Source organism: Chelonoidis abingdonii, chromosome 11 (assembly GCF_003597395.2).
Source record: "Chelonoidis abingdonii isolate Lonesome George chromosome 11, CheloAbing_2.0, whole genome shotgun sequence".
NCBI lineage: Eukaryota > Metazoa > Chordata > Testudines > Testudinidae > Chelonoidis > Chelonoidis abingdonii.
In genome coordinates, this window is record NC_133779.1 from 17,378,350 (window position 1) to 17,392,020 (window position 13,671).

The window sequence follows — 13,671 nt, forward strand, 5'->3', positions numbered from 1 at the left end:
CAGAGGATGCTGAATGCTCCAAGGAGAGACCCAGGAGGTGAAGACGTGTGAGCTTCTTGCCCTGAACAAGTCTGCTCCAAGGGAGAGGAGGCTCCCCAAAGTCCTGATTGGCTTAGTGGGGAGCAGTTCCAGAGCATCGCCCGGGAACTCCGTGACAGGCAGGAGCTCGCGCATCCAAATCGGGTTTTCTGTAATTACCAGACGTACCTCGTGTTTTATCTGAACCAGTGGGTTCGGACGGGAGTGTGCGGGAAAACTCCGTTTGGGAATAATGAGGCTGGTGCATACATCTGCCCCTTCACTTTCAGTTCAAACCGATTTGTACCGAAAAATTCCCGGGTTTTACAAAAAGTATTCCCCCTCCCCCTCCTCCAATTTTCACCCGACTATTTTATCATTCAATATATCAAAAAGAACTTGTTTTATTAGGAAAACACAGGGCATTGCACGAGATCAATGTGTTACGGTAGCAGGTTAAGCTGTGTGGAGATGCAAAGCTGCCTGTTGAAATAAGGCGTTGGTGAGGCCACACCTGGAATATCGCGTCCAGTTTTGGGCCCACCACTACAGAAGGGATGTGGACAAATTGGAGAGAGTCCAGCGGAGGGTAACGAAAATGATCAGGGGGCTGAAGCACGTGGCTTACGAGGAGAGGCTGAGGGAACTGGGGTTATATAGTTTGCAGAAGAGAAGAGTGAGGGGGGGTTTGATAGTAGCCTTCAACTACCAGAGTGGGTGTTCTAAAGAGGATGGAGCTCGGCTGTTCTCAGTGGGGGCAGATGACAGAACAAGGAGCAATGGACTCACGTTGCAATTAGGAAACACCATTTCCCTAGGAGGCTGGTGAAGCACTGGAATGGGTTCCCTGGGGAGGTGGGGGAATCTCCATCCTTAGAGGTGTTTAAGGCCTGGCTTGACAAAGCCCCGGCTGGGATGATTTAGTTGGAGTTGGCCCTGCTTTGAGCAGGGCGTGGGACTAGATACCTCCTGAGGCCTCTTCCAACCCTAATCTTCTATGAGTCTATGATTAATCTAGAAGATGCACGCAATAAACGGGCCTGCACGCAAGCTCTGATGTGCATGCACCTCTGAACGCAACGCTGCATCGCACGCCCACGCTTCAAGCTGGTAACAGAGGCCGGAGTAAAGAGCTGATGCACTAAAACGGGAAGAAGCTGGAAATCAGTCTCAGGATCCGTTTCACAACACAAGGACGTATCCCAAAGTTACAAAAAAAGCTCCCAGGTGGGAGTGGGTCTAGAGTTCGGTTTTAGTTCTGCGGCAAAGCACGTTGGCGAACGGAATTCAAAGCATTCATCCACCAGATACTTTTTTCCCCCCACGTCTTTCCGTCCACCGCAATAAACCTCGACATTTACCGGGAACAATGAATTGTTTTTTTGCCCTGATTTTCACCTGCCATGGTGGTTGTGGAAAGAAACACCGATACGTTCCCGGGGAAAATGCAATCAAATCCAGCCTGAAAACAGAGAGCCCTTGGCAGCCGTTGTTTCCTTTGGTGGACTTTTGAGCTCAGCAGGGCGATGGGCCGTACAAGACGCACAATTCTGGGGGAACGAGGCTGGGCCTCAGAATTGGCGGAGGTGGCCCCGTGTGACCGGTCAGGGGGCCCGTGGGTTGAGCTGGGAGGCTGAAGGCGGCAGGAGTGAGCCTGATCTTGGAGCAATGTAAAAGGGGCTCTGGGCCTGAGTGTTAAGGGGACCCTGCTGTTCAGAGGCATAAGGGTCAGGAACGGTTAAAAGGAAAGCCAAGAGAAGATGATTGCTGGTGGCTGAGTGAGCAAGCCGGATCAGATGCAAGCAGAGATGCTCACCCCGTGCTCTTCCAGATTGCGCTTCTCAGGCCAGGGTCCCTTCTCTAGTTCGCCGGTTGCTTATTGCTCCAGGGACTGTGAACTCGATGGGCGGGGAGCGGGGGCTTGTCCCCCTGTTTTTAGAGTGTCCATCTCCCTCTTGAAAACCATTTCTAGCGGGCGATGCAGGAGATAGTGGAAGGATGTTCCCTGCTGCTTTTTCCTCCCCTCCCTGAGCGCCCTTTGGCGCCCTGCCTGCTGTGTCTAAGCAGTGCTTGTGTCCCTCGGTTTGACTGCGGCCGGTTTGCGCCCCTGCTCTATGCGGGATGGGGGTGAATAACACCGCCCGGGGGAACCTGTCATGGCACCGCTGTCACGAAGTCCCCGGGTGATGCTCTGGAACTGCTCCCTATGAAGCCAGGCAGGACTTTGGTGAAGTCTCCTCTCTGTGAGCAGACTGTCTTCAGGGCCAGAACCTCACATGGCTTCCACCTTCCTGGGTCTGACCCCGGAGCATTCAGCATCCCCGTCCCCCCGTACGCTTCCCGCAGCAAGTGTGCTGGGGGTGGGGGCTGGGGAAGCCAGAGGGCCCTGCCCCCCCAACTTTGCAGTCATACGTGACTCTTAGCCAGCCAGTAAAACAGCGGTTTATTTGATGACAGAAACACGGTCTAACACAGATCTTGTAGGTACAGAGAACAGGACCCCTCGGCCGGGTCCATTCTGGGGGGCAGTGAGCCAGACCCCCACGTCTGCACTTCACTGCTCGTCCCCAGGCAGCCCCAAACTGACTCACCCTCCAGCACCACCTCCTCTGCTTTGTCCCTTTGCCGGGCCAGGAGGTCACCTGATTACTTTGTTTCCAACACCTTTAGCTATCACCTTGCAGGGGGGAAGGGCCTCGGCCATTAGTTGCCAGGAGACAGAGTGTTGGCCATTTATGTGCACTGGCCCTTTGCTCTGCAACAATCACACCCCCTTATTCTACCACCTAGAGACTTAAGAAATGCATAGGGGAAACTGAGGCAACCCTACACTATTCAGAGGAACCGTTAAGAACAGTCCCACTTCATCACAGCCGCCCTGGGACAGTAACGACTGGCACCGTTGGGCGTGTGCAAACGATGCCTCACGAGATGGACTCTGTGCAAAGACGGTTACGCTCGTGTGTAGGGGATGGGGGGGGCAGATAATGCTTAAAGCTTCCAGGTCCTGGCGGGGGTGGTCACATCTCCCTCTCTCTGGTGGTGTGTGTGTGTGGGGTGCTTTGGGGGCTCTGCCATGTCGGGGGGGGTGTCACACCTGCCCCTGCCTCCCCCAGATCATGCTGTTGGAGACGGCTCGGCGCTACAACCATGAGACAGAGAGCATCACCTTCCTGAAAGACTTCACGTACAGCAAGGACGACTTCCACCGTGCCGGTGCGAGGGGGGGGCTGGGGGTTCCCTGGGGGCTGCGGGGGTGCAGGAACCTCCCCAGATGAGTGGTGGTGGGGATCCCAACGCTGCGTGTTCCGGGAGGTCATGGGGGCTCCCAGGGTGTAGGGTCTGACCCCCCCCGTGTGTCTTCCCCCCCAGGGCTGCAGGTGGAATTCATCAACCCCATCTTCGAGTTCTCGCGGGCCATGCGGCGGCTGCAGCTGGACGACGCTGAGTTCGCCTTGCTCATCGCCATCGACATGTTCTCGGCCGACCGGCCTAACGTGCAGCAGCACGGCCAGGTGGAGGCGCTGCAGCAGCCCTATGTCGAGGCCCTGCACGCCTACACCCTCATCAAGCGCCCGCAGGTACCCGCCGGGGGGGGCCTGCCACATGGGCATGGAGCTCTCCTTCCCCTCCCCTGGGGCAAGGGGTGTTCTGGGACGCCCCCCACACACACTGACCCGTCCCCCCGGGACCGGCTGATGTTCCCATGGATGCTGGGGGCGGTGGGGGGACCTGTGGGGTAGCGGGAAGGCAGGTGGGGGGAGCTGTGGGGCAGGAGCTTTGCGGATCCCCCATACACACACTGACCTGTCCCCCCAGGACCGGCTGATGTTCCCGCAGATGCTGGGGGCAGTGGGGGGAGCTGTGGGGTGGCGGGAAGGGAGGTGGGGGAGCTGTGGGGCAGGGGCTTTGCGACCCCCCGCCACACTGACCCGCCCCCGTAGGACCGGCTGATGTTCCCGTGGATGCTGGGGATGGTGGTGGGAGCTGTGGGGCAGCGGCTTTGCAGATCCCCCCTCCACACACTGACCCGTCCCCCCAGGACCGGCTGATGTTCCCGCGGATGCTGGGGGCGGTGGGGGGAGCTGTGGGGCAGGGGCTCTGCGGACCCCCCCCCACACACACACACTGACCCGTCCCCCCAGGACCGGCTGATGTTTCTGCGGATGCTGGGGGCAGTGGGGGGAGCTGTGGGATGGCGGGAAGGGAGGTGGGGGGAGCTGTGGGGCAGGGGTTTTGCAGAACCCCCCCCCCACACACACACACACTGACCCGTCCCCCCAGGACTGGCTGATGTTCCCGCGGATGCTGGGGGCAGTTGGGGGAGCTGTGGGGCAGGGGCTTTGCGGATCACTCCTCCCCCCACACACTGATCCGTCCCCCCAGGACCGGCTGATGTTCCCGAAGATGCTGGGGGCAGTTGGGGGAGCTGTGGGGTGGCGGGAAGGGAGGTTGGGGGGAGCTGTGGGGCAGGGGCTTTGCGGAGCCCCCCCCCCCACTGACATGTCCCCCCAGGACCGGTTGATGTTCCCGCGGATGCTAATGAAGCTGGTTGCCCTGCGCACGCTCAGCAGCGTCCACTCCGAGCAGGTGTTCGCCCTTCGCCTCCAGGACAAGAAGCTGCCCCCACTGCTCTCCGAAATCTGGGATGTGCACGAGTAAGGGGGGGCTGGGACCTTCTCCCCCCCAACGCCGACTGCAGGGACCCCCTCCCAGCCAGACCCCCCCGAGGGGCCTCCATGGACGGAGCATCCCCATCACCGCCTGCAGGAGGCACTATGTGCTCCATTCCCCCCCAAACCGGGGACCCCTCCAGTCGGGGGAGTGGGTGGGCAGCCTCAGAGACTATGGGGGGCTGCCGTGGGTCAGCCCAGCCCCATCCCCCATTCTGGGGAGGGCTACGAAGCACTTTTCTCTGCCCCACGCCCACTTATCTGCCCTGGGGGAGCCTGCCAGGGGGTGGTGGGGTGAGGGCTTCAGGGCTGAACTGGCCCCAGCCCCGTGCTGGAGCGTGGAGCTGGGGGTCCCCCCTCTGCGGACACCAACAGCTGTATTTATTGGGGGGTCATCACAGGGGTGGTGCAGTGACCCCTCCCCCCAACCTGGGTCCCCCCCAGCAGACAGGACCCTACCCCCTCACGCTGCTTCCTGCTGTGCACAGGTCGTGAGTACCCACCCCGCTGGACTCGGGCTGCATGGATGGGGCGGCTGAGGGTGCCCCAAATAAAGCAAATCATGGCACAGCAGTGTGTGTGTGTGTGTGTGTGCGCGCTGTGGGGGCCGGGAGTCAGGTTCTTTCCCTGGCTCTGGGAGGGGAGTGGAGGCTAGTGGTAAGAGCAGGGGGGGGGCTGGGAGCCAGGACTCCTGGGTTATTTCCCTGGGAGGGGCATGGGGGCTAGTGTTAAGGCGAGGGGGGGTGGCTGGGAATCCAGGACTCCTGGGTTATCGTTCCTTGGGAGGGCATGGGGCCTAGTAGTTACGTAGGGGAAATGGGAGCTAGGATCCCTGGGTTTCTTTCCCTGGCTTCTGGGAGGGGAGTGGGGGCTAGTGGTTAGATGGGGGGGGGCTGGGAGTCAGAACTCCCTGGTTCTCTCCCTGGCTCTGGGGGAGTGGGGCTAGTTGTTAGAGTGGGGGGACTGGAAATCAGAATTCCTAGGTTTTCTCCCCAAGAAATAGGGGGCAGAGGAAGGCAGCCCTGTGGGGGGGAGTGTTTGCAGAGAGCCAGACCATGCCCTCCCAATAACTCTCTGATGGAAAATCCTACAGGTTCCTGAAATCTGGGAATTCCCACTGGGCCCGGCCTGGCTTCCAGCAGCCGGCAGCAGGGGCGCTGCGGCTCGGTGCAGCCCGGCAGCCCGACCTCCCCAGCCCCAGGCTACTCCAGGCCTGGCCTCTATCCTGCAGGGGCAAAGTTCTGGGGGGGGCAAAAGGGTCTCTGGGGGAGAGGAGGGTGATGGCATGTAGGGGAGTTTGGGACAGGGGTCCACTGAGGGCGGGGCGGGGCGCTGGCTGTGAGGGGAACTGGGGGGTGCAGTGTCACTGTGGGAAAAGGGGGCACTGGGAAGGGCTGGGTGCTTTGGTTGTAAGGGGGAACTGGGGGTGCAGGGGGCATTAGGGACAGGGGCACTGGCTGTGGGGGTGCAGAGGTCATTGTGGGGAGCTTGGGAAGCAACTGGTGTGAGGGGAGTGGGGGAAAGGCAGGGCGCTGGCTTGCGGAAAAATGTGGGGGTGCAGAGGTCCCTGGGGGCAGGAGGGGGAGCACCAGACTCCAGCCCCAGATGGAATTGGGGGCCTGGCAGCTAGCATGCTAGGTTCCCTTACCCCATGGGAGTGCCTAGGCCTGCCCCCCATCTCTGGCAAACTCGAAAGGGATCCTGTCTCTTAAGCTGGGAGCTGGAAACCCCCAGGAGGTGGAGTTTTGTTGTGTGGGAGAAATGCCTGTTTGCTTTGCTTCCCTCCCCCCTGCCCACCAGCAGGGCATGAGCAGGCTGGCTGGATGGAGCGGGACTTTTCCAGGATCCTTGACTCTGGGAGTGGAGTTGGGGCTAGGGTTAGAGGGTCGGGGCATTGGGAGCCAGGACTCCTGGGTTCTCTTCCTGGCTCTGGCTCAGGTGGGGCTGGAAAGCCAGGACTCCTGGTTCTCAGTCATGGCTCTGGCTCAGGGTGGGGCTGGGCAGCGCAGGACTCCTGGTTCTCTCCTGGCTCTGGCTCAGGGGGGGCTGGCAGCCAGGACTCACGGGGTTCTCCTCCTGGCTTCTGGCTCAGGGTGGGGGCTGGCAGCCAGGACTCCTGGGTCTCTCCTGGCTCTGCTCGGTGTGGGGCTGGCATGCCAGGACTTCTGGGTTCTCTCATCTGGCTCTGGCTCAGGGGTTGTGGGGTGGCAGCCAGGACTTCCTGCGGTTTTCTCTCCTGGGCCTTGGCTTCAGGGGTGGGGGCTGGCAGCCAGGACTCCTGGTTCTCTCCTGTCTGGCTCAGGTGGGGGCTGGCAGCCAGGACTCCTGGGTTCCTCCTGGCTCTGGCTGGGGGGCTGGCAAAGCCGCGAACTCCTAGGGTTCTCTCCTTGGCTCTGGGCTCGGGGTGGGGGCTGGCACCAGGACTCCTGGGTCTCTCCTGGCTCTGGCTCGAGTGGGGCTGGCAGCCAGGGACTCCTGGGTTCTCTCCTGGCTCTGGCTCAGGGTGGGGGCTGGCAGCTCAGGATCTCTGGTGTTCTCTCTCTGTGCTCTGCTCAGGGTGGGGGCGGCAGCCAGGACTCCTGGTTTCTCTCCTGGTCAGCCCAGATGAGGATCAAAAGAGTGGGGGGAATGTGGGGTGGATGTGGGGATATCATGGTGGGATCTCGGCTGGCTGAACCCCTCTGTCTCTCCCAATAGCCCTCACATGGCCCCCTCGAGCGAGGAGTCGGCCCCATGCGGGCAGCAGGCCTGGGAGTTGTGGGGCAGGAAGTTGGGGCAGAAGGGGGCCTGGCAATGAGGGAGGGCAGGAGAAAATCCTGGATCAGCATTTCCGTGTGGGGCTACGCAGCCAGAGCAGGGAAAGTGGGTGTGGGGGGGTGAACTCATTGGGGGGGGCGGTTGAGTCCCGGGGGGGGGCAGGCTGGGGTGACATGAACTCCCCCGGGGGGGCTGGACTCCCACTGGGGGGCTTGACTTAGGCTGCCTGGGGGCGTGACTTTCCCCTCTGGGAGGGGGCTGTGACGTGCATGAATGGGAGCTTGTCCTCGTCGCAACGGACCGAAAACGGCCCCCCCACCAATTTTTGCCCCTCAATGCGCCTAGCGGGTGCCAGATGCCGTTACGGACGGCTGCGTCTAGTGAAGCGCTCGCGGTCTGCCACATTCACATGGCAGTCGACGCGTGACCTTCGACGCATGTGCAGTTGAGAATACAGGCTCGGTTGCCGCAATAAACAATGGCGCTCGTGGGCCCTTCTGCGCAGGCGCTTTGCTGTCCCCACAAGCGCGCCGCATTCATTAGGCGGTAGCTCTGCTGCGCATGAGTACTTCAGCGCCCAGGAGGCGTCCCCCCCCGCCCCTCTCAGATGCCGAGGCTCTGCACCATGCCCCTGATGTCTCTTGACACCCCGCCCATGGCGCCTTGTCGCGCCTGCGCTGTCCACCGCCCCGGTGACACGCTCGGGGGGGCAACCGGAAGCGCCGCTAGGGTGTGCGTGAGGCGGCGGCGGCCAACGGAGGTTGGGTGCCGAATGGACTGGGGGGAGGCTCAACTTCAGCAGCCCCGCCACTGTTGTTTGGCGGAAGTCCGAGACTGACTGAGCGGCCTGAGGTGTAGCGGGGGGCAGGGGCATGAGGGGTGAGGGGAGCCATGGGGGAGGAGGTGGGCAGTTGTGAGAGGGAGGAGGAAAGGTGGGGGGCCATGGGTGGGGGGAGCCATGGGGGAGGAGGTGGGGGCCATGGGGGTGGGGGAGCCTATGGGGGGAGGGAGGAGGAGGTGGGGGCCAGGGGTGGGGGGAGCCATGGGGGAGTATGTTGGGCCATGGGGGTGGGGGAGCTAATGGGGGGAGGGAGGAGGAGGTGGGGGGGGGGCCATGGGTGGGGGGAGCTATGGGGGAGGGAGGAGGAGGTGGGGCAGTGGGGTGGGGAGCCATGGGGGAGGCAGGTGGGGGCCATTGGGGTAAAGGGGAGCTATGGGAAGGAGGAGGAGGTGGGCCATGGGGGCGGGGGAGCTATGGGGAGGAAGTGGGGGCCATGGGGTGGGGGGAGCTATGGGGGAGGGAGTGAGGAGGAGGTTGTGGGCCATGGGGCGGGGGAGCCATGGGGGTGGGAGGTTGTGAGGAGGAGGAAGGCGGTGGGAGGCCATAAGGGGCGGGGCGGAGCTATGGGGGGGAGGAAGGAAGGTGGGGGCCATGCGGGGGTGGGGGGAAGCCAAGGGGGGAGGTTTGTGGGGGCCATGGGGGGCGGGAGGGAGGTCATGAGGAGGGAGGAGGCAGTGGGGCCTGGGGGGTGGAGGGGAGGAGGAGGAGGGAGGGGCTAATGGAGCGGGAGGAGCTGGGGGGCTGTTTGGGGGGCGTGGGGAAGTTGGTAGTGGGTGGGGTAGGTGGAGGTTGGGGGCTATGGGGGAGTGGGAAGGATGGAGGGACTGTGGGGGAAAGCTGGGGGCTGTGGAGGGGTAATGGGGAGCCATTGGGGCAGGAGGAGGAGGTGAGGGCTATGGAGGGGTGATGGGGGACCCTTGGGGGTGTGGGGAGGCTGGTGGGGAGCCATGGAGGGAGAGGGGAGGTTTTGGGGAGTCATGGAATGGGGAAGAGCATTAGCAATAGGGCTGGCAGTGTGGGGGAGGGAGGGTAATGGCTGGGGGGGGATATGGAGTAGGGCAGATTGGTGGTGGTGGGAGTTACTGGTTGGGGGATGTAGTATGGTGGGTGGGATATAAAGCGGGGGGCTGGGCTGGCGGTGGGGGGGCAAGGCTGGGTGTAGGGCAGTGGGGGGTTGGCTTGGTGAGGGGAGCGACCGGGTATGGGGTGGGGCAGGCGACTGGGTGAGGGGTGGCTCACGCTGGAGGTGTGGGGCGGACCCTGGGGGGGTGTCTCTGCTCACCCCATCTCCCTGCCCCCCACAGCCAGGATGGAGTCCAAGCGGAAGGCGCCCGTGGTGGGGGCTGATGAGGGGGACCCTGCTCCGGCCCCATGGAAGCGGCCCAAGGGGGGCGACTGGGAGGTCGATGGCCCCTCGCACTTCGAGGAGGAGCTGGCTCTGCTGGACGAGGTGGAGGCCGAGATGGCGCTGGAGATGAAGGAGTCGCAGCCGGCCCCTGACACGGTGCTCCTGGGTGAGATGCAGAGCTGACCCCAGTGCAATGCCGGGGAGCCTCAGTAGGGGGTGCCGTGCTGTGGGAGGGGGGCTCTTGGGCGGCGCTGTGCTGCTTGGAGAGGGGGATCGGCAGGGGTGCCATGAGGACCAGGATAGGGGGTGCAGTGGGGTGGGGGGCTTGGCGGGAGGTGCCAAGAGGAGCAGGGGTGCTCGGGGAGAGGGGCGGGAAGTGGGGTGCCAGGGGAGGCAGGAAGGGGGAGCTGCGGGAGTTGGGAAGCGGGGTGCTGCTGGCAGCAGATGGCTTGGCTTCGGGGACAGCTTAGACCCGTCTGATGCCTGTTTCCTTCCCCCTCAGGGAGCCTGATCTCCTCCGTGGGGAACCCCAAGTGGCAGAGGCCCCCGGCCCCCAGGATAAACCCTACCCAGGACGCGCTCTGCTTCCAGCAGGTGGAGCTGGACTACTACGTGGGTGAGCCACAGCCCCCGCCCCCCTCCTGAGCTGTGGGGGGGCACTAGTGGGTTAGAGCAGGGGGGCTGGGAGCCAGAACTCCTGGGTTCTCTCCCCATCTTGGGGAGGGGACGGGGCCTGATGGGTAGAAGCAGACGGTGGGGGAGAAGGGAGCCAGGACGCCTGGGTTCTCTCCCTGGCTCTGGGAGGGGAAGCAGGTCCAGTGGTTTAGAGTGGCTGGGGAAGGGGGCCCTGCAGCCAGGACTCTTGGGTTCTTTTGCTGGCTCTGCCCTGGCTGTCCCTTCTCCCTGGAGTGGGGATTACGACCCCGCAGGGCCAGGAGTGGGGCCCCCTGGCTCCAGTTTGGCTGGGCTGGTTAATCGGTGTCATGGGTCGATCTCTGCCCCGGGGATTCTGGGGTGCGTCTGTTTTTGGGAGGCACCATGGGCCTGTCTGTCCCTGCTGCCACCCTGTGGGGTGGGGAACGGCCTGGAATTCCCTGGGACCTCCCAACCCCCACCCCCACCCCCCAGCTGGCGAGCCCGGGGGTTGGGGGGAGCTCTCTGGGGCTGCTGGGCTGTTCCCTGACTGGGGACCTGGTGCCAGTGCTGGGGGTGGGAGGTTGGGGGGCTCCGTCTCTGACCCTGTCCCTCCCCCAGGCGTCCCTGTGCCAGGTATGCCCGGTGCCACCCAGGGCCCGGTGCCCATTCTCCGGATGTTCGGCGTCACCGCAGCCGGGAACAGCGTCTGTTGCCACATCCACGGCTTCGCCCCCTACTTCTACGTGCCCGCCCCGGCCGGTGAGTGCCTCCTGGTGTGGGGAGGGGAGTGGGCAGGTGGCCGAGCCCCCTCTGACCCCCTGCCCCATCTCTGCCCCCAGGCTTCCAGCCCCAGCACCTGAGTGACTTCCAGCGGGAGCTGAATGGGGCCGTGCTGCGGGACCTGCGCTCCAACCGGGAGGGGCTGAGCCGGGCTGTGCTGGCCGTGGAGATGTGCAGCAAGGAGAGTGAGTGGGGGGGGGGCCAGTCTGGGAGCTCCCCCCCCCCCCCCCACAACGTGGGGGGCCCGGGGGGGGGGGGGGGGGGGGGGGGGGGGGGGCCGGCTGGGGGTCCCCCCCCCCCCCCCCAGTCATGGCTGGCATGAGGAGTCCCTGGGCTTGGGGAGTAGGGGTTGGGGGGCTAGTGCCCATCAGACCTGACCCCTGGGGGTGTGGAGCAGGGAGGGATGAGGGATGTGGGAGTATGTTGGGGGGGGCGGTGCCCATGTGATGTCTCTTCTCCCCTGCCCCCAGGCATGTACGGGTACCACGGGCAGCGCCGCCTGCCCTTCCTGAAGGTGACCCTGGCGCTGCCGCGGCTGGTGGCGCCCGCCAAGCGGCTGCTGGAGCAGGGGCTGCGCTGCGAGGGGCTGGGTGTGCTGGGCTACTCGGCCTATGAGGCCAACATTGACTTTGAGATCCGGTAGGGCCCCCCACGTGCTGCCTCCCCCCCCCACGCATGACATGCCGGGCCCCCGCCACACGCCACCTGCCCCGCCAGGCCCCCGTCCCAGCTCCCCTGCCTCCTGCGTTGGGATGGGTCCCTCCGCACTGGGTCCCAGTCCCCCTATTCTACCCCCAGGCATTGAGCCCTCCTCATCTGCCTCCTGCATTGGGGCTGCCCCCGCTCCCCCACCAATGCTGGGCCCCCTCCTCTGCCTCCTGCATTGGGGTGGGGCCCCTCCTCCTCTGCCTTGGGCCGGGGTCCCCCATCCCAGTCCCCCCCATGCACTGTGGCCCTGTCCCCCATCTGCCCCCCATGCAGCCCTCTGGCTGCCCAATCTGCTCCCCAGCCTGGGTCCTGACCCCTCCCCCAGCATTGGGTCCTGCCCCCTGCTTTGTTCCCCTCCTCCCCCGCCGCCCCTGCTCACTCGTTCTCCCCACCCAGGTTCATGGTGGACCGGGATGTCGTGGGCTGTAACTGGATTGAGCTGCCCCCTGGCAAATACCGGCTGCGCCCCGAGCAGCTCATGGGGGAGCCCCCCAAGGAGCTGGCCAAGGTACCCCTGTGGGGTGGATCTGTGAGCGGGGGGTGTCTCCAGTGGGCAGGGCGTGTAGTGTGAGGGCTCTCTGGCCTGGGTGTGGGGCACAGGGGGCCCATTGGGGTGGGGGTGCTGCTGCCAGGGTGGGAAGGAGCAGTTTGGGAGCTCTGGAAGATTTGGAGTTTGAGGTGTGGGGGCTCATGGGGCTGGGGTGGGGATGCAGAACCCCCCAGCTGACCCCCCCCTTCCCCTTCCCCCCCAGGCCTCGCTGTGCCAGCTGGAGGCTGATGTGGGCTGGGCAGATTTCATCAGCCACCCCCCCGATGGCGACTGGCAGGGCATCGCCCCACTGCGGGTACTGAGCTTCGACATCGAGTGCGCTGGCCGCAAAGGTGGGGGGCAGCCCTGTGGGATGAGGGCTAGGGGGGAAGCTGGGGAGGGGGCTGCCACAGATCCTTAGGTTAAACCTCTTGCCCAGCAGCCCCCATGGGCTTTGGCAAGCCAGTTCCGCTGAATTGCACCCCGGGGGTGGGGGAGTCATGCCCCCCTCACCCAGTCAGGGCGGCTGGTCCTGGGCCCAAGGCGCGGTTATGGGGCCCAGGCAGCAGGGCGCCGCCTGCCTTGCAAGCAGACAGGCCTCTGCCACCTGCTGGGAACCAGTGCAGCACATGGGGAAACTGAGGCACACACAGGCCTGGTCAAAATATACAGAAAATTCCCACTGTGTCCCAGGGGCGTGAGGGGCAGGGGAGTGGGGGCAGCCGGTGGGGCGGTTGGGGGCAGCAGGAGGTGAGGATGGCTGCCAGGGGAGTGGAGAGAGGAGTGAGCTGAAGGCAGGCGGGGTCCGGCCAGGGGCCTCCGCAGTCAGCCGTGAAAGAGGCACTGCCATGATTAGGGGCCAGAGTGAACGCCGAGCTCCAGGCTTGCTGCGGACCCGCCCCCCTATCCGCTGCCCCCTCCATCCCCAGGGATATTCCCGGAGCCGGACAAGGACCCGGTGATCCAAGTGGCCAACATGGTGCTGCGTCAGGGCGAGCGCGACCCCTTCATCCGCAACGTCTTCACCCTCCAGAGCTGCGCCCCCATCGTGGGCTCCCAGGTGCTGTGCTACTCCCAGGAGGCCGAGCTGCTCAAGGTACTAGGGACTAGGGAGCCCTGTTGGGGGAGCAGGGAGGCATGAGGGGCCCGGGGCTGGGGGGTCTCTGGCTGTTCACCCCTGACCCCTTTCATCTATGGCAGGCCTGGGCGGAGTTTGTGAGGATCGTGGACCCTGATATCGTCACCGGCTACAACATCCAGAACTTCGACCTGCCCTACCTGCTGCAGCGTTCCCAGACCCTCAAGGTAGCGTGGACCCTGCCCCCCATTGCCCCCCGACCCCTCCACTGACCCCCAACAGCCCCTGCCCCCTCTCTGAGCT

At 64.2% G+C, this 13,671-nt stretch overlaps 3 protein-coding genes across 3 annotated transcripts in view; 2 read left to right on the plus strand and 1 right to left on the minus strand.

The window, feature by feature from the left end:
* The window catches only part of NR1H2 (nuclear receptor subfamily 1 group H member 2), an 11,360-nt gene extending 6,096 nt beyond the window's left edge, over positions 1–5,264 (plus strand). Inside the window, 3 exon segments of the mRNA XM_032768580.2 lie at positions 3,135–3,234; positions 3,391–3,599; positions 4,534–5,264. Coding sequence (XP_032624471.2) covers positions 3,135–3,234; positions 3,391–3,599; positions 4,534–4,680 — 456 coding nt within the window. The 3' untranslated portion in view covers positions 4,681–5,264.
* Positions 1–13,671, minus strand: part of LOC116817991 (DNA-directed RNA polymerases I, II, and III subunit RPABC5-like) — a 256,942-nt gene that overhangs the window by 113,073 nt on the left and 130,198 nt on the right. The window lies entirely within an intron of this gene.
* LOC116818007 (DNA polymerase delta catalytic subunit) overlaps positions 9,598–13,671 on the plus strand; it is a 32,007-nt gene continuing 27,933 nt past the window's right edge. Inside the window, exons 1-9 of the mRNA XM_075070561.1 lie at positions 9,598–9,803; positions 10,140–10,253; positions 10,892–11,032; positions 11,113–11,238; positions 11,524–11,692; positions 12,158–12,269; positions 12,514–12,643; positions 13,220–13,386; positions 13,491–13,619. Coding sequence (XP_074926662.1) covers positions 9,599–9,803; positions 10,140–10,253; positions 10,892–11,032; positions 11,113–11,238; positions 11,524–11,692; positions 12,158–12,269; positions 12,514–12,643; positions 13,220–13,386; positions 13,491–13,619 — 1,293 coding nt within the window. The 5' untranslated portion in view covers position 9,598. The remainder of the gene's footprint in view (positions 9,804–10,139; positions 10,254–10,891; positions 11,033–11,112; positions 11,239–11,523; positions 11,693–12,157; positions 12,270–12,513; positions 12,644–13,219; positions 13,387–13,490; positions 13,620–13,671) is intronic.